Source organism: Anastrepha obliqua, chromosome 3, assembly GCF_027943255.1.
Source record: "Anastrepha obliqua isolate idAnaObli1 chromosome 3, idAnaObli1_1.0, whole genome shotgun sequence".
Taxonomy (NCBI): Eukaryota; Metazoa; Arthropoda; class Insecta; order Diptera; family Tephritidae; genus Anastrepha; species Anastrepha obliqua.
Genome location: NC_072894.1, coordinates 100,077,240 through 100,101,180, shown reverse-complemented (window position 1 = coordinate 100,101,180; position 23,941 = coordinate 100,077,240). Strand labels below are relative to the sequence as shown.

Here is a 23,941-nt window from a genome sequence, read left to right as displayed (position 1 = left end):
TGGGCCTTTGCACATTTTCTTATAAGAAGTCTTCGAAAATCTTCGTACATTTACACAAGGACTTTTTGTTTTGTTTCTTGCGTGGTTTTGGCACTTAAGCGGATAATTTTCTTTGGCCATTCGTTCGTTGAGCGCGAGCCCAAAGAGAGATAAAAATACGGAAATACGAATACGATGAAAGTGCAATGTCAAAGAAATCCCTGGATTTCGCTTACCGTGTGTGCAGGCCTACCCGGCTTAGAGGAGTTAACCGCCACCAAGCTCAAAAAAGTAATTCATCTAGTTAAGTTAAGTTCGACTACATAATGAAAAAGATTTTCGTGACAAGTTTTGAATCAATAAGCAAACTATGTAAAATGCTCTTAGTTTGATGAAACGTGCATTTATATCAATCAAATGCAAATCAAATTCTGGCGAAGCGAAATTCATTCTCCATTAACTCTCTACCTTCTTGTAAATTTAGAAAATGTATTTACATTTTTTTAGTCTGATATATAAAAATAAACGAAATCACTATCATTTCAAGTGTTTCGTATTTTGAATCAAATATTTTCCATTCCTAAGTAAGCAATGTAAAACACAAATTTTTAAAGAAATCTTAAGTTGCACTTAGCACGATTTCGCTAAAATATAACTTAAGTTTAATTTAAGTTTCCTTCGTAAAACTGACTCTTAAGAAAGAATGGTAAAATACAAGATTACGGTTTCCCAAGAGCTGTGACGTCAGTATAGAAAAGATGCAAAATAAGCCACGGCCACCCAAGTCAGTATTGAAATTGTTTTTAATTAATTTTAAAATCATAGCAAGGTAAAAAGTGAATATTATGAACCATTTACCCAATTTCTGGCTAATATTGCCTTTAGCGGGTCCTAACTTAACCGAATAATGACTTGATATGAAGATTTTATTTTCCCCAAGGTCTGGTTAGCTGATGCCGCATTAGTTGCATTATTGTGAATGATTAGAAAAGGATTCAAAATAACCCATTGTGAATACTCGACAACTGCACATCAGCTGAGTTTTGTTTACAATAATTGTTGTTATAATGGTTGTTTTGTATGTTTATCTGCCTCATACTTGTTTTTGTTTATTTTTCTAAATCATAATTAAATAATACATAGTAGAAAACACGAACAAAAAATACATTACCAAATTTCTCAAGCGTTAAATTAAAAGTTTATTGAAAGCACGGCTCAAATGACATGCCAATATACTTAAAAATAAAAGCACAGATGTGTTTTGTCGGGGTGGAGAGCAAAGTTTTTTTAATAAACTCTTTCAAGTAGTTTACCTTAATATTTAAGCTCCTTTAGTTTTCTTCTTTTTAAACTTGCGAAGTAAATCAAAATATTAGTTATTATTAATTTTTGTTCGGGTTAGAAACTACCGGCAGTTACTGCAAGTTAACTGACAGACTTCGTCTAACAGTCATTGACCAAACAAATTTAAGAAATTTTTTTTTTTTAATTTCAGACTTAGGTGTTTAGAATGAAAGGCACAACCTGGAGTTATGGTAAATGTAGCGTGTCGTTGATTTATGATGCGCTAAACGCATGCCGAATATAGCAGCGAAGTATACCGAATAAGAGGTGCTTGAAAATAAACCAAAAATACATACATATAAACTAGTGCCCCCACAATATTTCTTTAGCACCTATTACGTATACAGAATTGTAGAGAAAGTAAAACTGTTTATTATGAATCCATCACCATGGAAACATTGTGAAGCTGTCAACCAAGTAATGGAATTTAATACGGTAAATAATAATGAAGTTTAGGAGACCTTTTCAATAGTAAAATGTATTTTTATTATTAAGCCCTAATAAGGCTCAAGACCAGTTCAAGCTCACTTGTTTTTTTGGCTACGTATTTTTCACTTTCCAAAAATAAATTGGTTTGAAGCACGTAAAAACATGATTTATATTTACTGAAACTAAATAGTACTTCATATCCATCACGAACAGAGCATCTGGAAGGAAAATACCATACACCACACTTTATGCTGATGCATGATTTAATAATAAAATGTGAGCTAACTGATTTCGCACGAAAGGAAGGCAGGTGTACAGCGTACATTAAAAAGGCATTGCTAATTATAATTTAAATATTTAACGCAATGCTGTATATACTTCCAATCACTGACCAAAAGATTCTAGATTACGCATTGTACCAGCCTTATGACGTTTTTACAAAATCTGAAGGTGTCATCGGACTGAATGAATGATAGAAGAATTTTATTGCATATGTTTTGTATATCATTTTACAATTTATTATTTATTTATTATTGTAGCGTACATACATATGTATTTCTTATAGTAGGTGTATACTTATATTCATCCGCAGTTATTTTCTCTGAGTCTGTGCTCCGCTTACTTCATTTCAATATTACAAATTATAATTACTACTTTATATTAGGTTCCTGTTTCTGTTTATTTATTTATTTTTTTTTATTATGAAGAGAAATTTTAATGAAGAGATATAAAAGGTTGTGTATGGATTGAGAAATAGACTTCAATACAAATTGGCGTTAATTTTCATTGTTTTACAGTTTCTAGGTATATATTTCTATGTATGTATGTATATTCCGTTCTATGCCACTTTTACTTTCACAACATGATTAAACATCAAAGCAAAGGCGCTTATGCCTCAGCGTCAATAAAGCAAAATTCTCAATTGTTCGCTATAGTTAAGTTTTATCAATGTTTTTTTTTTTGTTTTTTGTTATTAACTGAGATTTTAGTGTATAATTGCATCTTAAAAACAATTAGTTGAATTTGTCTTTCAACGCAATCTTATATTTTACAGTAATTACATCACTATTTTTTGTTTTTGTTTATTGTATGCTGTGTGTTAAGTTATATAGAAAATTTAATTGTCTTATTTCTGTCGATTTTTTTGTTTATTACAACAACAAAAATATATATACTTTTTTATACTTTTCAGCTTTCATGGTATACATTAAATTTAACAGACCTGAATACTGTCTCGAAAATTATTAACACAAGTCAGTTGTTTAATTGAGTCAATTTCAGTTCAAACGATTTAAATCAAAACCTTTTTGTAGTGCAATTTATTAGCTGCGAGTGTCTTTCTATGTCTTCATACTTGGCTTAGACATATTTTAATATTACGTAATTTTTAATTCAATTTCCATTATAATTTTTTTTTTTTTTGATTGCAATTAAACTTTTTTCTAAAAAAGTTTGTTTATTTTGAGCCTTTTTTCATTTTTAGCTTGTGTTCATAATTTTCGAAAGAGCCATCTACTGCTGCATATGTAGGTAGGGATGTTTTAAATTCTTGCATGTAATCTATATTTTTCATTAGTTAAATTGGTTTTCTTCTAAAAAACATATGTACATCGTAAATTTAAATACATACATACACACAGACGAGATTAATTAGTTAATAAATAATTCGTTGGTACGTTAGGACCAGAATTATATTTTCTAGTACGTAAGCAGAAAATTAAAGTCTTAAATACATAAAATGTTAAAAACTATTACATATGTATGTATGTGCATATGAGTATAAAAATATAGCTCTGAAACAACAAAATAAAAAATGTGAAGAGGCGTACGATATAAAAAAAAACAAAACATACATTAACTTGCTTTAATACAAAATAAATACATATGTATTGCTTTGCTGAAAAATAAAAACATATGTGTTGTAGTACAAGCAATGTTATGCAAAATCATCTTCGAAGTTTTAAAAACTGAATTGCATATTTAATTAAAAGTACACTCACAAAGAGTATTTTATTGAAAGTAAAATTTTAAAAATTGCAGTTAAAAATGTCTGGACGTAAAGAAAAGAAAAGTAGTTGAAGTGCGTGTATGTTTCAATGTATGATCTCATAGCTGGTATAATACAGCTGAATCTGAATTAAATTTCGATAAGTGAACGAGTGCTAGTGCATGGTAGCAAGCTTGTCAATCCATGGTGGTTACGTTGAGAGTAGAGCAGCGGGATAGTTAAGAAAATTAATATGCGCAAAAGCAGGTAATTCATTTACTTACCAAAAAAATGAATGAATATGAACTAATAAATTTATTTTTGTTTATGTTCAAAATCATGTTTAGCATAGTATACTTATCAAGGAGTAGGGCGCGTGATACACAATTTGATTTTAAAATAGTTGATATTTGTAGCGCTACGAATATGGCATATTGTTGCGGTTCATTCTGTCAGTTTTGCTTTTTTTTAATTATTTGGCTTTAATCTTTGTTGTTACTCTTTACACGTTTTTTTGTTTTTATATTTCCTGTTTACTGTTTTTACTGTTACTTTCTTAGAAAAACACTTAATTGCTAATTGCTGCTAAACGGTACTGGTTACATCTACGCTGCACTCCTCTAGTATATTTGTATATGTATGCATGTTTGTTCAATAATCATTTCATTTACAAAAAATACATACGGTAATTTTGCATTATTGCTTTTTCGAAAAGTGAATAAATTACTTTTCTTTTCGATTTCTAAATATTTAGCATAATTGTGTTTTTCGTTTTTTCTTCATATTTTACACGAAATAAGTGATAAATTGTTCCTGAATTTTGTTGCCACATTTGCGCTGCATTTTTTGAGGACCTTTTTCATATGTTCATGTTTTACCATTTACAAAATTAATTAATTTTTTTATCCATTCGTCTTTCTTACCTTCAAACTGCCAATGTTGCCTTGCACTTAAGACCCCATATTCCGCAGCGAAAATCATTATTCATTGCTGTGTGAGATTACGATGTCTCACCTTTGCCGCTATCATCAGCCGATTCATCCGCCGTACCATTGTCTTTACGTTTCGTGTTGTCTTCGTCAAGGTCATAATCATCGTCATCCTCATCGTCCTCGTCGGTTGGCAAATCATCTTCAGTTTCGAGATCGAAATCATCGTCAAAGAAATTCGTGTCCAGCGTTGGTTCTGTGGACGCTTTGCGTGTCGGTTTAAGACAATAATCCTCGAGTGTCATCGGCACAACTATGCCCTCTTTTATGGCATCGGCATTTGCAGCCTGTGCCTGCTTTCGTATAATGCTCGGATATTCATTATCCTTTCCCTTGAAAAAATATTTTGTCGTTTTAGTTATAAATATTGCATACAAGAATAAATAGGTATTAGTTTGGGCAAATACAAAAATATACCTGCGATTCGCGCCACCTCCGATACATGACAGATGCGTCAACGTTGGCTGGAGAATATGTGTTCGGCTCATTCAGCAGCGATATAACTGATAACAATATAGTGCGCACATTTTGCGTTGGATTCCATCTTTCACAAGGCAATTCCCCGCTTTGTGGATCGTCGACCGGTGGATGTAATATGGAAATGCATAGGTCCCCATTTTCATAAACATTTGGGTGCCAAACTTTTGTGAGGAAGCGTATAGATGGCGGTGAATATGGATAATCTGGTGGAAATTTCATATGTGCTTTGAAATATCCGCCTTGATAGAGTGTATCGGGCGGTCCGAATATTGCCACCTCCCATTCAAAGAGATTATCTTCGTTAAGCAGTTTTACACGGAAACCCTCGACAGGTTCTTCTTGCAGAGACTTATATTCAAGAGCTAGAGCACGTACCGCCGGTCTACTGGGTGTACTAGTGCTGGCGGCAGGTAAACTATGCATTGTCGTCGTTGTTGTGGTGTTAGACGAACCCGTCGCATTCGACGTAGATGCTGTATTTGCAGACATTTGGGGCAGTTGCAAAATTTAGCTTATTTCTTAGGTTTTAGTGTTGAAGGTCCAATTTCGTAATCTGTTTGTGCTAATAAAAAGAAATAAAATCATAGAAAATGTGACTATATGTTCTATGATGTTTTTTGAGTGTTAAGAAAGTTGTAAAAATATTTTCGAATATGAGTAAATTTGTATATTTATAAACGTATTTGAGGGTCATTGCCCCCCGCCAGCCTATCGTTTATTAGCCGCAATCGAGTATACGCCAAGGTGAGCATGTAGCGTCACTAGGACTAGTCGCAGTCACTCGACTAGCTATCACAAAATCTAGACCTCGTGTGATGTATTTATATACCAAGTCAGAAATTATAGAAAATATGTAATTAGTTGCGGCCAAACAATGCAGTTAACTCAGAGATCCAGAAATGATATGAAGAAGCAGGCTTAAACAACCACAAAACATACAACACTACACATGCACACAATTTGCAATCTGGAAGAATTCTCATTTTCTTTTCATTCGGTTTGGTTGCACGACCATTGAGCTACGCAATCGATCTTTTACGTATTTTTCCCCCCTTTTTTACGCCGAGAAACTGTAATTGACACTTTACTTACTTTTCACACTTTTTCTGATATTGCCTTTTATGAAAATGAATTATTTAGCTAAGAATTACTGTTTTTCCTTATGTGCAATGAACAATGATTTTTCGCCGATTTCACTTTGCTAAACTGTGACAAACTCAGACATCGAAATAGCAGTACTACCATTCTGAATGAATTTTGATTTGACTTGGCAGCACTGCTTAGAAAGTGTGGTAGGTCCGTACAATTTTAATTACCTTTTTAAATAATGGGATTGAGGATTCGAACGAATTACCACACTAACCGTCTGGACAGAAAAATGCAAAATAATAGGCATAAACGAATTAAGGAATGCAATTTATGTTAATGTTCTTAATATTTTAACTAAATGTAGCCTGTGTTTTACGACCTCGATTGTCGCATGATACAGCAACTTCTGCCTCATATAAGAGGCTTCGGGAACGGCCGGCAAATATGTTTTTGTTGTATAAACATTACCTATACAAGTACGGGGAATGCTACTGGATTGACAGTCCTTGCCCGGATATATATAAATGTGGATCGTTCCGGTAACTTAGAACCGATTGGAGAGGTAACGGGAACAAGGTTATTGTTTTTATTATTGGCGTGGGCGGAACAAATTACTAGTGAGTTGACAGTCGTTACTTAAATAGTTTATGCCCATTAATAATGCAATTCTTAAAATGTTTGTTCCAATTAATTTGTTCTAGCTGTCTGAATTGTTTTACAGATGGGTTGATTCATCGTATGTGGTTTATCAAAATCCACTCCCGCTATGATGAGAAACATTCGACGAATTATAATTACAAACAATTATCCCGTATAAGCGAAATAGGAAACTTAAAAACCTGTAACGACCCATTAACTGAAATAATAACTGAAATAATAAAAGTTTTATCGATTCCATTGATTTCAAAGCGATATTTTAAATGATGTTTTAATTTGAATTGAATGTATGCATGCCAAATTTTTTAGTCTGCGCTCATTTAATTTAAATCGGAAACGCTTTTACATTACCTAAATTCATTAAAAACACTAAATTAAGAATTTATTCAACATATTTTATTGATTTAAAGTATTTGAGTATTTTTTACAATTTTTGCTCAACATTCAACAGGACACGAGAAAAAAAGTAAAAATGGTAGGTACGGATGACGTCACAGCTATCAGCTGTGTTGGTTTATACTGCTACTTAAGTCATCTTTAACCCTAAGCCTATACACATGGGTCAAAATTACCCAGAAAATGTATATTGACGAATATTTTCGCACATGCTTTATAAATCCCAAGAAACTGAAACATTCTGAAACAATTAGAAGTTGTACCAATTGTTGAAAAATAAATTAAGCATCTCCAATTTTATATCGATCTGTACTGTACGGGAGCACATAACGAGTCTACTTACATAATTTTAAATATACATTGACAATTTTCGTTCAGGTTTCTTTTTTATTAAAAATAATAGTATTATTAATAGTTTTCCTTGTTTCAAGTGTTTTTACCTACATTTTAATCATTTTAAATATAGATTTCAGAAGAAAATAAGTTCTATTCAAGGTGTGATTGACAACTCAGATCTGACAACTGTCTTGTAATTAATTGTTATATTGTCATTATAGTATATTTCTTCACTTTGCCAAATACATTTTGGTTTTATTTCCAAAAACTTGTTTTTTTTTATTGTAGTGCATATAAAGTTTAGGCTGAAAGCGGATTGACAGAATTTTTACGGTATGATTATTTCAAGGCGAATCTATTAAAGGGTGTGATTTGTTTTTTTTTTTTCTTTAACTGTGTCCATGTGGCTGTCAGCACCGAATAAAGCAAGGCAAATCAATTTTTTGTTTTCTACTTTTCCAATACTTTGCCTTGACAATCAAACGTACAAAACATTGTTGTTGGTCTATTGCCACCACCTTTAATAAATGCGCCTTGGATTTTTTATTATATTAAATGTTATGAAATTGCACCTTTTTCAAAGGAGTTAGTTTAAAAATATATATGTATATATATATATTTTTATTTGATTTATAATGAAGTACACAAAAATTCGCTTGTCAAATAAAATATCAACACAACAGTGAGCGTTATTAAATATCGAATAACTAAATATAATATGTATGTTTTCCAACGAGCACATACATAATTTTTTTTTGTATGCAAAGTTTTTTTACATTGCATCAAAATGGAACCGATGCGCCTCCTGCAGCTTCTCCTGCTTATCCTCACGCTTTTCCTTGATGTACAGAACAAGTATAATGAGCACTATGACCAGGCATGTACCACCCAATGCCACCACACTCATTAGAATCAATTTACTGGGTGTTACAAAAAGTTGTGCCTTCCAGTACTGTGGCTCACTAACGGGTTTTGGCACAACGATTATTTGTGAGTTTGGTATAACCTGAGTCCAAGTGCGTGATTTACTGCCTAGACCAACTGTGAGAGAGTCTACGAAATTGGGCGTTCGTCCCAGTCCGAAAATTGTGTATGGCAGCTGCAGTGCGAAGTATGCAGATTGCGGAAGCTGTACGCTTGAACCCTGTTGTTTATCACCCTCCTGGGTGATAGTAGAATAGGTAATACGTGGACCCGGCAAGTTGGTGCCATAAGTTCGTCGCTTTCTACCTAGGGGTGTGGTTTGTGTAGGATTTTTGCTGTTAATAAGTCCAGTAAGGACGATAACTTTGACAAAGTTCGCGTCGTAGTCGAGTGTGTTGCGGAATGCTAGTGGACGGTATTTTCCTTGCTTGGTTTTTTCAATAAGTATAACATCCAAGACACCTTTAAAATAGTGTTAGTAAATTTATTAGAATCTAGTATATCAAACGTACATACCATCTTGATAGAAATCATAAAATGCGCCTGCAACAGTTTCATTTCCCATTGGGCTTAAACCGCTCCACTTCACTTCAAAAGTGCGTTTTAGGGGCTTGCTACACATTTTACATGGCACATTTTCTAAGAGGAAAGTTTGCATATGCTTTGGTCCGCCAACTGTTTGTAGCGTTACAATCAAATCTGGATAACCATCCATATTGAAGTCTCCGCTGCGTGCTGTGATTGTTTTCAGGTAAACATCTGATTCTATTGGGTTCACAAACCCCCATAATACACCTTGAGGATCTTTAAAGTTTACATGTACATCGCGGAAATTTTTACCATCATACACTAGAACTGTCGAATTGGAACAATCTTTTCGAAAGCATACAGGCAAGATAATATTCTCTACTCCCTCTAACTCAAAATCAGCGAATACGGCTTGTCCGACAGTGAAATCGGGGTTGCCAATGACGGACAAGTCAATGCTATGATTATAGCTGAAGTCTTCCTTTTTATCTTCAGTGCGGCCATACCACACCTCATAACTTTTATTTGTCTGCACAATAAGATCAGCAGTAAAGTCGTCATTGAAGTCCAAATACGCATTTGCGTTGGGAATGCGAATAGAGTCTCGATATGATCCTGATTCACCTGGTGGTGCTTGATTGCGTTTTTCTGGAGATTTTCGCAATGTATTGAATAACCAAAAGGCGCGTTCACCATTTTCATCGAGTCCAAAAAGATCAATAATCATATCACGATTAAAATCAAGTGCCAAAGGTTCGCCTTTTGTGCGTAAAATTGGATTTTTCACGTCAGAGCAATTTATGCCATCTGGACCACCCCAGTTTACATGCACATTATAAATATTTTCTGCACCATTTTCTTTTGGACGTAACGTAACAAGCACATCCATCAATGCGTCACCATCAAAATCTCCTGGTACTACACTAGTGATTTCATGATCATCATATGTACAATAAGGTCCATGTCGTAGAAGAGGCTCCGTATAAGCACCTTAAAAAACATCACTTGTTTAATTATAAACTAAGTGCAAATGATATGTAAAATTACCATATAAAATCTCTAATGTACTCATTTGGTCCCTTATTATAAAAACATCTGTTAACTCGTCCGAATTAAAATCGCCAAATGCAGCGACAATGCCTTCTTTTACATCACCAAATACCTGCTGTGTAATATCACTGCATCTGCTTAATGCAATAAGTGTAAGCAGAATTGCCACTTTGGCGGACTTTTCACTATAATTCTGCATTATTATTGTTATATTGCCTTTTTAAACAATTTGATAATTTGAAGAGCAAAAAATCATTATTTCTTGTTAAAATCGATGTATACCCACAAACTCGAACAACAAACCCACAAAACTCGCACTTTCACTAGATTTGAAAATGCCAATTAATATTTTTTGTAACACAACAGTTAATTGCAATTTTCTACTTGTACCGTATATTAATTTGCGAATTTCCCTTAAATTTATAGATATTATAGCTAATTATGAAAATTAAGTGAATTGTGAGTCAGAAAAACAAAGGAATGCAAACAAAGTGAAATTGTCAGCTGTTCCAATGCACACAGAGTCGCTTTCCTACTATTAATAAAACACAGGCGACATTACAAATTATATCTAGAGTTCTCAAAGAGCTAACATAATTGATAAGTTTGATAATAAAAAAGGGCACAAAAGATCCTAAGATGAAATGCAACTCTCCACTGTATTCGTTCATTCAAAATAAAAATATTAAAGCAAAATGATTTCCAACAATCCATTCTTGTTTGAAATTTTATTTTTTTAGAAATCAAGGCGAATCCCCAACACGGTGATATTACTAGAATATCTGATTTGTTATTATTATTATTAATACAATAATTTGCATGTAAATTTGTAGAGTTCTATACATCCAATTTTTTTTCTGTCATTTTAGTGATTTGGTTGTCAAAATAATTTGCCTTGCTTACATTCTGACCGAAATTATTAAATTAAATTAAATTATTTTAACATTCAAGTCACCTAATTGCATAAACTTAATACATTTAAATCTGTATAAGTTATACATCGCGGCGCAATATTTTTCCGTCGGCCTAGTCGAGTGTTCAAGTTTTAAAGAAATTAATTTTTTCATACTTCATTGACATTTAGCGTGATTCGTTGAGTTATTTAGATTAGTATCAGCAGAGAACATAGAAATATAAGCAATTTGTTACATCTTCCGCAAGATTTGTTTTCGACAATTCATTCGGGATACTAAAAATAAGGTAAATAACTTGTAATATATTTTCAAGAAGATGATATTTCAACTGAAAATTGGCGTATTTCAAGAGCTTTGCAGAAACTCCATTTAGCAAGAAATTTATCTCTGATTTAAAAGCTGTTCTAATTTATTTCATATCCTCGTTTGCAATATGGCAATACTGCTGTTTCCGTGGTGCCGCAATTTAATGGCGGATTCTTATAGAACTCCACAAAAGAAAACGAAATGAAGAAGTAAAATTTTTTGATATCTCGCTTAGTTTTCAAGTAATTTAATGTTAAAGTTCTCTAATTTAGCGAAAAGGTGGTGTTGCCATACACCTGAAATAAAAACGAAGTTCGTATGCAGAGATGTTCAGTAGAAGGTTCATTGTAAAACTGCAGTATTTTTTGCTCTAATTTTAAGTTGAGAAATAATTTTGAAAATAAAAACATACAACTCATTCAAACTTAAAAACAATGATATTAAGCGTATCTCAAAAAATAATAAAGTAATTAAAATTAAATTAATTAACACAGTATTTTTGGGTAGAACTTCTTTTCGCGTGGGCGGCCTTCGGCCGCGCTTCAAAAAATAACCCTCATCAGTCCAACTCCGGCTACGCAATCCACAGTATTTTTGCGTAGAACACATTTTTGCGTGGGCGGCCTTCGGCCGCACTTCAAAAAAATAACCCTCCTCAGTCCAACTCCGGCTACGCAATCCACAGTATTTTTGCGTAGAACTTCATTCCGTGTTAAAACCATTGAACCCAAAATTAAAACATCATATGCGTGTATGTAGTAAGGAGGCACAATAACCCCCATCCCCAACATTAACACTACACTTAAATACTTAATTTTTGTTCATATTTTTGTTTCATTTGCAGGCAGCCGGCAACACCATACTGTTGTCATTCCAATCTTCTTCTTATTCGCGTTTAAAATTGGAAAGTGACTGTATGGACAAATGCATTTGCATTTGATTTTAATAAAAATAATTCAAATATAAGGATAAAAATAAATAAAAACACGCATGTGAGTGTATATTTCGTGAATTTTAGTGAAGTGTTAAAAAATATATAGTGTAATGTGGCAAATTATAGTGAAGTTCCAAAGGGCATTTTGAGACCTTTTTTATTCAATATCTCGAAAACTAAGCGAGATATCAAAAAATTTTACTCCTTCATTTCGTTTTCTTTTGTCGAGTTCTATAAGAATCCGCCATTAAATTGCGGCGCCACGGAAACAGCAGTATTGCCTAGCAGGTAGAATTCTAGCTATCTAATATACACATCAAGCAAAAAACAAAATTGCAAGAAAAAAAATCAATTACTATACCGAAAGCACCTTTTAAGGATTCGCCATGGTACGTGCATTTCTGTACCCCACTTGGCTGGCTATCAGTTTTGTTTTGACCACACCACAAATTACAATAGTTTGGCAGCACTCTGGTCAATACTGTCATACCTTCCCATTCTTTTTCATTATTTTCACTGCCCTAAAATTTGCGGCCCAAATTTGCCAACGCATACCATTTTTTACATTGTAAACTGTTAAATTTTCGGGAAAAAGTGCAAATAATCAAATAAAATGCTGCCCAAACTGAAAATATCGGCATTTCTAATGAAGGTAGGTGATTTGCGGTGACTAGTAATCAATTAAATGAATGAAACCTGCAAATGTTCACGTTTCGTTACTTGCTACAGCGTCTAGAGCGGATCAAGCAGCAATGTAGTGGCTGCCTCTTCGGGGTACTCTATGGAGAAGGCACATTGCTACTTATGGGATTCAATGTCGAGTCTACAATTGGCCATCTGAATTATGAACAAATTCAATTTAAGTTTCCTGCCGAACTGGATTTGTGTGGGCTGGTGAAATTTGGAGACTGCACTGATGCAGAGGCGCACTTAACTGAAATATTAAAAGATGTGGATATTACAGATAATCCAATATTATTACAGTGCGAATTGGGTACACTTGTAGGACTGCGAGCATATGTTTTTATGCACAGTAAGTTGGAGGAGGTGCCTTATGAAGTGATGGAAGCAGAACAGTTATACCATGACTTCTGCTTCACAAGACTTAAATGCAGCCTTGATTTTTACACACAACAAACTGTAGAGGTAAGTGAAATGTAGTTAATACCTTTATATGTAGCTTAAATAAATTAAATCGTAGGCGGTACGACGTGAAATGCATGTGTTGCGTAAAATGCTCTCAGGCGGAAGCTTAGCTTTTTGTATAGAATCCACTAAAGTTTATCTGACTAGCTCAGGCGCCCAAGGTGAGCGAATAACTAATGACTCGCTAATAAACGATTTGGTAAAAGCAGTTAGTAAGGTCATTCGCAGTACTGTTGAAAATCATGGTGTAGAGGAAAAGGGTAACAAAAAGAAAGGGCACAGCTCGAGTATACCCTTGGCAAGTGTCTTCGGAGCGTTGGGTTGCGCTTACGACATATTACGCATTAATGTGCTTCGTTGCAAAACACGCGAGCGTATTGGTGGGAACGGCGAAGCAGTAAGCAATGAAGCGCCACCGCCGGCGGTTTCTATGTGTGTCAAACGTGAAGAAGACAAAGTGTGCATGACATTGGAAGTGGAAGCAATGGCTATGGTGTGTAAAACCACGAAAGTAAATCGACTGTACGACATACTTATCGAGAGTATATGTCGCTCTCTTCGATTGTTCGAGCAAAGCATGGTAGAGCGATTGCAGCAGCCCACAGAAACATCGGAGCTACTCAGACCTTCTGGTTATCACTTCTTTCCTCAGGTACAGTTGACTAGTATATATATTATAATTTTTGTATATCAAAATTTCTATTTCTAAAATAATGAAAATATTTTGCAGGAATTTGGTCACTTCTTATCATGCTCCTACTTGGACGGCGTGTCTGATGATGAATCCACTGTACAAGAAAAACGCAAAAAACTACACCGTCATTTTGGTTTACCCGTTATACGTCCTTATTTTCGACGTGCCAATCGCTGTATTTTCCTTAACGAGCTTGATGCCACAACACCTTTGGTAAACACACATGTGGGCTTGCGGCCAAGTGGCATAATCGACGGCAAGCAATATCTTGTACAGGGCAATTACCACTACTATCACTATCTGCAACAGCAAATCCAAGATAAGGGTTGGGGCTGCGCATACCGATCATTGCAGACGATTTGTTCTTGGTTCCTGCTGCAGGGCTACACAGAAAAGCCGGTGCCAACACATCGCGAAATTCAACAATATTTAGTACGTATTGGTGATAAGCCCCATAATTTCGTCGGTTCCTCACAATGGATAGGCTCTACAGAGGTTAGCATGTGCCTTCAGGGATTTCTAAACGTCGACTCCAGAATACAACATGTCACTTCCGGTGCCGATGTGGCTACTCTTGCTTCCGATTTGGCTATGCATTTCCAAACACAAGGTACACCGATTATGATAGGTGGTGGTGTTTTGGCACACACCATTATCGGTATCGATTACTGTTCACAGACAGGGAAAGTTAAGTTTCTGATTTTGGATCCTCATTATACGGGCGCCGATGAATTGCATACGATACAGGCGAAAGGTTGGTGTGGTTGGAAGGGCGGCGACTTTTGGGACAAGAAGAGCTACTACAATCTCTGTATGCCTCAGCGACCGATCATGTTCTAGGCAGGATTCTGCAAAAGTTTCCAATGTTTTGAAGGGAATTTGTTTTCGTGTAAAGATCCGTCTCATGGTTTAGTTTGTTACTATTTTGCCGTTCGTTTTTTATTTTTTTTTGTGGTGGGAGTTAACGATTTGTGGGAGTAAATTAGCGTACTGTGTCTTTTGCGGTATAATATTGTATTTAAAAGGGTTTTGATTTTTATTAATATATTATTTTAGCAAAAGTAGTCAAACGAAAGCCAGATCGTGGAGCATTTGTAATATTAAGCACATATGTACGTACTTTTATTAAATATTATATACATACATACAAGCAAATAGAAAGAAATTTTAAATGGTAAAATGATAATTGAATGTAAGTAACCAACCTCAAAACATATAAAAACTATCCACCACTCTTTGAGTAACGTTTCCAGAATCGTTTAACATCGTCATGCCCATTTTTGGTGACCACCATTGTACGCGTTCGTTCATTCATGTGTACCAGCACGTTAATTGATTGAGCATAGTCACGTAGCGTAACAAAGTCCGCCTGTGACAAGAACTGATTGTAGACCACACCTTCTGTGTAGGTGAAACGATTACGTTCCAGCTCCCATAGCTTAATTTGATCGACAACAGTCGGCGGAAGTGGAGACTTTGTCTTAATTGCCGATTCGGTCAATTTCATGTTGGGATGCGAATATTGCTCCAAATAGCTAACAATTTGATCCGCAGTAATGCCGCCGCGCAGCGCTTGGCGAACGGAGTCGCGTGTCAACACACCGACTACCAAGTTAGGAAACCGGTACAATAGTTCTGTAAACAAACCTAACACTGCAACCTGCAAGGGCGAGTCTGTGTATGCATACACGCGATAATTTGTCTCCACCACAATATAACCACTCTCCTGCACCTTATCTTCCTCGCTTACAATGGCAGGCACTGCCGCATGCTTATTTGTTACATTCAGTGCTAGACGTGTTGGATAAAACCGTCCTTCTTTTCGTTTTCGTTGAAATACGAGTCCGAACTCTCGCAGATGTTGCAAAAACGTGAGCATTTTCGGGCTCATGCCTTCCGAGCTGTAGTCGCGGCCTAGCGTTGAGAAGCTTAGTTGAAACAACATAGAGAGGCATTCAGGCAACGATAGACCACGTTCCTCGCAAGTGTCCAAATACTGCAGCATGAAATGCCACACCTGCGTCTGAGTATCAAGTAAAAGAAACTGAAAGCCTTGTCGTGTAATTGTAATTCCATCACGTTCGTCTCGCTTCATGAGATTAGCGTGAAGCAGAATACGCACTGCGTCTGGGCTGATACCTTCACTGTCTTGCGCTTTGGTTGAGCTGCCGGTGCCCACCATGTAGTGAAGTACACAGCGCCAACGGGCCATGGCGTAAGTGTCGAGGAAAGCAATATCACGCGGTTTAGAATCCTTTTCCAGCGTATGCGACATAGACCAGGGTTTACCGCCTCCCAACAAAGCAATTTTCAAATTCTTTTTGAATGTTGGACTAAGCTCCCAGGCAGACAGGCCACCCGGTATAGCAGTCACGCGCCAAACGTTGAGCTCACTGAGGCAAGCCGCAGAAGCAGCTTGTTCCCTGAAAATATTAAATTATATTTTACATAAGAAAGGAGAGAAAACAAAAAGAGTGTATGTATGCACTTTGCATAATGCTGCGATCCCCACGATGCGACGACGGCTTGAGGCACTGGTTGTTCGACGAAAAGTATGCGTATCACAAATTGGCGAGCGATTTCTGGCAATTCTCTATACACCGCCAAACAAATTGTTGGATAGTTATACAATTTTTCGAGAGTATCTGGGGCTCTCGTACGCAGATACTCCTGCAGATCCATACACTGTAAATTAGCCGGCTTTGGTATAAGCGCATATGTGGACGTAGTCGGACCGGACCGGCCAGCTTTTGTATCCGACATTTTAGTATTTTTTTATGTTTTTACACTTCACTTCGACGAACTTAGGATAAAATTGCCGGCCAAACAACTTGGTAGTGCTAAGCCAGCCAAAACAAAAAAGTCTCCCAATACATATGTATGTATGTTTGGACAATTTAGATATTCTTTTTCGTTATGGCTATTCACAGTGAACAAATTAGCAACTCCTTTACAAAAACTTCATAATGAAATTTTTACACAACTTTTTAGCAATCCTAAACTGATATTTTGTATTTTTTTCACAAACATATATATTTTTTAATATAATATAAAGTTAAAAAGTTAGAGTACAACCAAGTATGATGAAATACACCTTGGGGTAAAGCGACATTATACTTTTGCTACCAACAATTCACAATGGAAATGTGCTCATTCACGTTGCCTAGAATTAGCAACTGTGCGCGCAATATTTGATTTTTGTCAGCTTGTTTTTAAAGAAATCTCATCAAATTGTGAAAAATGAGTGTTAGCGATGGAGTGTTTAATAATCTACGACAAAAACTTGATGTTTTGGGATACACACAAACATTACCATTGGTTGGCATTCCATTGGTAGCAGCGTTGTTCGAAGATTTGGTCAAGTCCACGGAAAGTCTACGAGATGCTAAGAAAAAAATTGTCGATTTATTGGAGGTAAAGTAGAGCGAATGATTATTGAAAGAGAAAATCATAAATATTATATATACATATACCTCCATGAACATACATGTTCTCCACTATGAAATGTTGAGGATTATTGACCTCATTCTGTTGTCATGGTCAACAACGGAATTTAGTGTCGTGCCCAAACATATGACGTTATTTTTGCTCTTTTATGGTGTAGGAAAAGTCATGTTGGGAATTAGGAGTTGAACCGTACAAGTGTGACAATTCACGCCTCTTGGCTGAGTGCAATCAGCTGCACCAGCAAAATTTAAAGGAACGAGAGGAACATGAGCAGCGCAATTTCGGTAAACAGATATACTCATATATTTTTTTAACGCCAGCTGAATTTATTTATGTATAGTCAAAAAAAAAAAAAAAAAATCAACATGAATATTTTTACCCTACTAAGGTAACAACAGTTTAATGATTAATTAATAATGTATTTTGTTATTTTATTGAATCATAATTACATTAGAATTAAGCCAGAAAATCCGTAACCTTGTTACGGATAAGATTCATCTAGAGGAGCACTGCCAGCAGTTGCAGCAACAACTTGGAACACTGTTAAACAAACAACAGAGTGCTGGAGCTGCGCTGAGCATGAAAAATACGAAAGACAAAGGTAATTTTCATTTTGAATATCAACATTTTTCATATTATCAGAAACAATTATACCTCAGCCAAGAAACCGTTTGTAAGCACCGTACGTTCAGGCGAACGCCTACCGCCGCTTATGGAAAATGCTAGCAATACACGCTGCACCAAATGTAATACACAAGCTGCGCGACAGCATGGGGGCAATAGTTCAGAAAATATGTCCAGTATAGCAATGAAAGCTGAGTTTGAAAAGTTGGAGAACCGAGTAAAGGACTTAACCGAGCAATTGGAATTCTATAAGCGGAAGGTATCCATAAGAAGTTGATATCTATATATATTCATATGCATGTAATTGAATACAATTTAGATTGAATCTCGTGATCGCGAAGTACGTCGCTTAAATGATCTTCTTAGTGGTGGTCGTCCTCCCGCAGCTCTTGCCAAGGATTGCTGTTTTAAAGATGTGCGCGGTATGTCCGAAGATATAGATCTATTGCAGCGAGAGAAGACCGAGATATTGATTAAATTACGCGAGTACCAAGAGCAAATGCACGAGGCGATGCAACGTGCACTTTCGTTGGAAACCCAGAACAAACAATTGCAAAGGGAGCTTGATGAATTGAAGGAAGCAGCACTAGCTGTGGAAACACAAGCAAACACGGAAATAGCGCAGCGTGAACACGAGCTGGAGGTGTTACAAAAAGAGTTGAAGAAACTGCGTGCGAGACAAGAGCGAGTAAGCGACAATATAGCTCAAATGAACCGTAGAGCTAGTGATGATGTTAGCAACGCTGATGATTCAGCAGTAATTGCTACATTGAATGCTGATAAACGGCGCTTAAATGAACGTATCAATGAGCTCACACAAAGATGTAAGTGGGAGAAAGGTTTTGAGTATTTGTTTGAAAACTTTGATTACTATTTATAACTTTTGCAGATTCTGAGATGAAAAGAGAAAATGAGCGACTGCAAAGAAAAGCAGTTAAATTGAAAGGAAAAATACATGATATGCAAAAAGGTTACACAATATAATTCCAAATTGTTTGATTAAGTTGATACTTTCACGCTGTACCATTAATAATTCCCATATAGAACTTCAAGATAATGTGCAACAAAAAGAGCAACGCATCGATGAAGAGAAAGTAAGAATCAAATCGGAACGCGATTTTTTCCAAAAAGAATATTTACGTCTGATAAGCAAAGCTGGTTCTGAAAAGGTTAAGGTTTTGATGAAAATATCAGAAAATATTTTTATTTAATGTATTATTTACCATTCTCAGGAAGTTGACTTCCTGCAATCTCAAATCAAATCCAAAGACGATGAACTCCGTCTGCTTCGCGCTGAGCTGTGTTTACGTCAACAAGAGCGGCTACTGCCAGCGGTTACTGCAGCCCATGCCGCTACTACCACTGCCCCAACTGAGCGTTGTGTCTTTACACAAGCGTCACTAGCCAGTGCACGTTCAAATCACTCGGCAAAGTCAACAAATAGTATTGCGAGCAGTGATTGTGTACAAGCTGTAGTTTTGCGTGCAGAGCGTGAACGTGATTGCGCTCGCGCTGAATTGGAGCGTGTTCGTTGTGAACGCGATACATTGCGCGAAAAGCACGTGTCTATGCTGCAAGCACAATCAGTGGAAACGCAAAAGGCACAAACACATCTGGCCGAGCTAAATGCGCGCTTACGACAGTTGGAACGTGAAAATCGTGAACTCAATTCAGCGCGTGTGCCAAGTGAAACACATATTGTCTTGCTTAAGGAAGAAATCGACGAACTGAAGCGACGACTTTTCGCATCGCAAGAGGAAAATACCAAGTTGCGCACCTCTCAAAATCAATTGAAGTGGGTTATTGTGAAAATATTTGAGCAGATCTCCGGCTGCAATTCTTAATTTTTTGAATTTTTTAGAATTTTGAACGAACAAACAGAACGCACGTTACAGGAGTATCAGAATAAGCTTACAATAGCAGAACGACAGTTGCAAACTGCAGATATACGTTTGAATGATATTGATACAAATCGAGAGACCACACATCGTGAAGCAGTGCAGCTACGTAACGAAGTTGCAGCATTGAAGAAGACTTACGTGTCGCTTGAGAATGAGAAAGATAAAATATTGGTATGTACTCACTCGAATTGTTGAAAAAATTAATAACAAGTTTTTCAAATTATGGTGTGTAATTGTAGTCGCAATTAGATGCTAAGACTGAGCGCGCCTACCAATTGGAATTTGACCTGAGAATTTGTAAAGAGAAGCGTATTGCTTTGGAGAAGGAAGTTAAAGACTTAGAAGAGCAATTAAGGTGAGTAGTATTATTTATTTCTATCAACACATTTATGACAACGGACGAATTTTGAATATTTGTCCAAGTCCTTTGACCTATAAATCTACTTGTGTTTGCACATCACGATTTTGACGGGTTTTCACGATTTTTTTTTTAACTATAATATGATTTTTTATATTTAAATTATACTTAGATTTGCTATAAATTCTGCAAATTTGCAAATTTTACGATGCATACGGCGAGAAAAAAATTCGTAGAAAAAAGTTCTGTTATTTTTGCTTTTGTGCGTATGCATTGTCTACTTATAAATTGTACTCAGTTTCGTGGCAAATTTCGCTTGATAACAGTGGAGTAGGGAGCTAAGGAAAATCGCACTGCAGTGATTGCATTACAAAAGTGTGGTAAAAGTGCAAGTGATATTTAAGAATTGTATACAGTTAGAATTTTCAAAAAACCGATTTTTTTTTATTTTCTTAATGTTCCTTCTACTCAAATATGAACGAGACGGTATCAATAAAATGGTCCGCGGATGACATATGGCAAAAATAATTTTTTTATTTTTTGGTAGGACTGTTATAAGCTTACATGGCAAATTTCAGCGTGATATGTCACATAGTTTGTTATCTGTGCTATTGTAAACAAGTCAAGCTCGAGGGTGTTCTTCGAATTCTCTTTTACGACTTCAATTGTCTCAAAATGTTTTCCACGGAGCGGCAACTTGAGCTTGGGAAACAGGAAAAAGTCACATGGAGCCATATCAGGCGAATACGGTGCTTCCGGAACGATATTAACATTATTTTTGTTCAAACAATCGCGAACAAGACGTGATGTGTGAGCTGGTGCATTATCGTGTTTCAAGAACCATGACTTGTTGTCCCACAATTCCTTCCTTTTAAGACGAATGTTCTCGCGCAAACGCTTTAAAACGTCTAAATAATATTCAGCGTTAACCGATTTTGCGATTTTCAAGCACAATTTCCTTTACTTTTCCGATGTTTTCGTCGTTTACTGATGTTGCTGGACGACGTTCATGAGGCAAGTTTTCAACCGATGTACGGCCCTCTTTGAACGATTTGTACCACTGGAAAACACGTGCACGCGATAGAGCAGAGTCCCCATAGGTTGTCTGCAACATTTTTAAGGCGTCTGAAGCCGAAATTTTGTTGGAATAACAAAATTTCAAAAAATTCCTTTAAATTTCCGTCGTTAAATTCGAAGAACACACTCGAGCTTGACTTGTTTACAGTAGCACAGAAAACAAACTATGTGACATATCACGCTGAAATTTGCCATGTAAGCTTATAACAGTCCTACCAAAAAACAAAAAATTTATTTTTGCCATATGTCATCCACGGACCGTTTTATTGATACCGTCTCGTTCATATTTGAGCAGAAGGTATGAATTTTGTAATTAAGAATACACACATAAAAATTTAATGTCGTTTCGTTGAATATTTTCGAAGTACTCGCAAATTTGAAAAGGTGTTTCCTATCCCATGCAAAATGCTTCTCAAACTTTAAATGCGTTTTTCTCAAAATTGTGTTTTCAAAGTCGGTGACCAACATTACTCGAAAACGGATTAACCGATTAGTCTCAAATTTTACCACGAGCTTCCTAAATTTATACTGTAGTAATTGATCGAAGATTTTTTCTCACCGATAAATGTTGTTTTTTTATAAACCGAATTTTTGGTGAAGAATCGCTTCTTTTGTTTCATTGAGAAACCGCCATTTTGTCAAAAAAATTTTATTTTGCTTATTCCTGCGATTAATTACTAGACTTACTTTAAAAAAATCTGTTTGGTTTTTTAATTTCAGAGGATCCAGTTCAGAGATATAGTCGTCACCGCAAAACGTCTTTTTTGAGAGGAGCTCCGGAAGATCAGCTGTAGCTCCTTTCCAAATAAATATTTTTACTAATATTAAGTCTTAAAATGCAGTTAAAAGATAACATAATATGTGTAAAAACTTTTAGATCAACAAATTTAAGCTTTCTCAGAAAAAATTCTGAAAAATTCGCTTTTTTCGGTCTTCCAACTTTATATAACCCCTTTAAAAACTGCGAGGATGTTTGTTTACCGCACGTTCTCTGAGTGACAGATAGAAAAAGAAGTGGTGCAAGTGCAACCATAAAAGATGTTCGAGAAAGAATTCGCAGAAATTCTCTTAGAAAGCAGAAAATCATGTCCAGGGTAATGAATGTATCGACCAGATCCATGTGAAGACTACTTAGAGATGATCTCTATATGAAAGCCTTCCGTCGCTAAACTGGTCATTTTTTGACAATGCGCTTGAAAAAAATTAGTCTCGACAGATGCAAGCAACTTCTTCGGTGGCACGCGGTCAAGGGCTATGAAAATATTATTTTGACAGATGAGGAAATGTTCACTGTTAAAGTTGTTTTTAATAAGCAAAACGACAAAATCTATGATAAAACTTCTGAACACGCAAAATCTGTTGTTCCAATGGTTCAGCGTGGCCACCATCCAGCCTCCGTAATGGTTTGGAGGAGTTTTGGTTCAAATTTGGTTAGAGTTTTGAAAGAATAGTACTTCGCGAATTTAGAGTTATTGTGATACGTAAAATTTGCTGTCGTGGAAATGTTCTTTTCCTCCAGATATAATAAGAATATTTTGCTTCTTATCATATCTGTAGGAAAAGGCATGGATTTCGAATGGAAATCCTTCAATTTAGGGCCACGATTAATTTGCTTTCCCTTTGTTTCTCATACAAGTAATGGGAGAATTTTGTGCGTCTATGTTCTAAGAAGGCTATAGAAGATCGGTTTTGTGCGTGAACACCATTCGACTGGCTCTTTTTCGTGTTGAAAATTCTCACTACCATAATCAATGAATAAGAAATTTGATATTTCTCTTCTATCTTTTTGACTAAGATGACAGAAGTTTTTTAAAACCATATTACGAATTGAATATTCTATTCGAATCCAATATTATATCGAATAAAAATACTAATTTGGCTTTCTAAATTCATGTGAAAATTCACACATTTTATTTAATATAACTAGGTTAAGTTAGGTCGAGTTTAACAAAGCTAACCGACGCCACGTAGACGCTGGATCTTTATTCGCTGCGCTATGTCTATGTCGTTGTAAAGCTCATACAGCTTATTGTTCCATCGCATGTGATATTCGCCGTTGCCAACGTGCAAAGGTTCAAAATCTTCCTCTCAAACACTTCTAGGGATGCCTCAACGGATGTTGTCATCGTCCAAGTTTCTGCGTTATACGTTAGGACGGCATGATGGGAGCCTTGTAGAGTGTTAGTTTTGGTCCTCGTCTAGGACTTTACTACTCAATTGCCTACTTAGTCCAAAGTAGCACTTGTTGGCAAGAGAGATTCTACATTGGATTTCAAGGCTGACATTGTTATCGGTGTTAATGCTGGTTCCTAAATAAACAAAGTCTCTTACAACCTCGAAATCATAACTGTC

The 23,941-nt window shown here is 35.8% G+C and overlaps 5 protein-coding genes across 7 annotated transcripts in view; 2 read left to right on the top strand and 3 right to left on the bottom strand.

Moving 5' to 3' along the window:
• Positions 1–2,245: 2,245 nt before the first annotated feature.
• On the bottom strand, positions 2,246–6,448 carry LOC129241031 (ubiquitin-conjugating enzyme E2 R2). 2 transcript variants are annotated; one of them, XR_008582120.1, is made up of 4 exons: positions 6,301–6,448; positions 5,146–5,770; positions 4,663–5,060; positions 2,246–4,593 (listed from the first exon to the last, which is right to left on the bottom strand). XR_008582120.1 is itself a non-coding variant. In XM_054877157.1 (3 exons), exons 2-3 carry the CDS (start codon positions 5,695–5,697, stop codon positions 4,740–4,742), a joined length of 873 nt encoding a protein of 290 aa, XP_054733132.1. In that variant the 5' UTR covers positions 5,698–5,770; positions 6,301–6,448; the 3' UTR covers positions 2,246–4,739. The 2 variants fall into 2 exon arrangements, 1 of the variants encoding a protein (XP_054733132.1); XM_054877157.1 differs by having other exon boundaries at positions 2,246–5,060.
• An 880-nt stretch (positions 6,449–7,328) lies between these two features.
• On the bottom strand, positions 7,329–10,720 carry LOC129241134 (T-cell immunomodulatory protein). Its single transcript, XM_054877320.1, has 4 exons — positions 10,579–10,720; positions 10,186–10,511; positions 9,127–10,128; positions 7,329–9,072 (listed from the first exon to the last, which is right to left on the bottom strand). Exons 2-4 carry the CDS (start codon positions 10,385–10,387, stop codon positions 8,459–8,461), a joined length of 1,818 nt encoding a protein of 605 aa, XP_054733295.1. The 5' UTR covers positions 10,388–10,511; positions 10,579–10,720; the 3' UTR covers positions 7,329–8,458.
• A 2,223-nt stretch (positions 10,721–12,943) lies between these two features.
• LOC129242845 (probable Ufm1-specific protease 2) lies at positions 12,944–15,292 on the top strand. The gene is made up of 4 exons (XM_054879717.1): positions 12,944–12,994; positions 13,072–13,488; positions 13,544–14,140; positions 14,219–15,292. The coding sequence occupies exons 1-4, from the start codon at positions 12,956–12,958 to the stop codon at positions 15,020–15,022; spliced, it is 1,857 nt and encodes a 618-aa protein (XP_054735692.1). The 5' UTR covers positions 12,944–12,955; the 3' UTR covers positions 15,023–15,292.
• Positions 15,267–17,122, bottom strand: LOC129242844 (general transcription factor IIH subunit 4). The gene is made up of 2 exons (XM_054879716.1): positions 16,671–17,122; positions 15,267–16,605 (listed from the first exon to the last, which is right to left on the bottom strand). The coding sequence occupies exons 1-2, from the start codon at positions 16,943–16,945 to the stop codon at positions 15,405–15,407; spliced, it is 1,476 nt and encodes a 491-aa protein (XP_054735691.1). The 5' UTR covers positions 16,946–17,122; the 3' UTR covers positions 15,267–15,404.
• A 213-nt stretch (positions 17,123–17,335) lies between these two features.
• The window catches only part of LOC129242842 (centrosomal protein of 135 kDa), a 46,824-nt gene continuing 40,218 nt past the window's right edge, over positions 17,336–23,941 (top strand). Inside the window, exons 1-10 of one of the 2 annotated variants that reach the window (XM_054879710.1) lie at positions 17,336–17,596; positions 17,787–17,913; positions 18,084–18,230; positions 18,289–18,512; positions 18,573–19,077; positions 19,143–19,223; positions 19,298–19,422; positions 19,486–20,048; positions 20,115–20,325; positions 20,394–20,509. In XM_054879710.1, coding sequence (XP_054735685.1) covers positions 17,423–17,596; positions 17,787–17,913; positions 18,084–18,230; positions 18,289–18,512; positions 18,573–19,077; positions 19,143–19,223; positions 19,298–19,422; positions 19,486–20,048; positions 20,115–20,325; positions 20,394–20,509 — 2,273 coding nt within the window. In that variant the 5' untranslated portion in view covers positions 17,336–17,422. The remainder of the gene's footprint in view (positions 17,597–17,786; positions 17,914–18,083; positions 18,231–18,288; positions 18,513–18,572; positions 19,078–19,142; positions 19,224–19,297; positions 19,423–19,485; positions 20,049–20,114; positions 20,326–20,393; positions 20,510–23,941) is intronic. The other variant, XM_054879709.1, reaches the window with a different exon arrangement.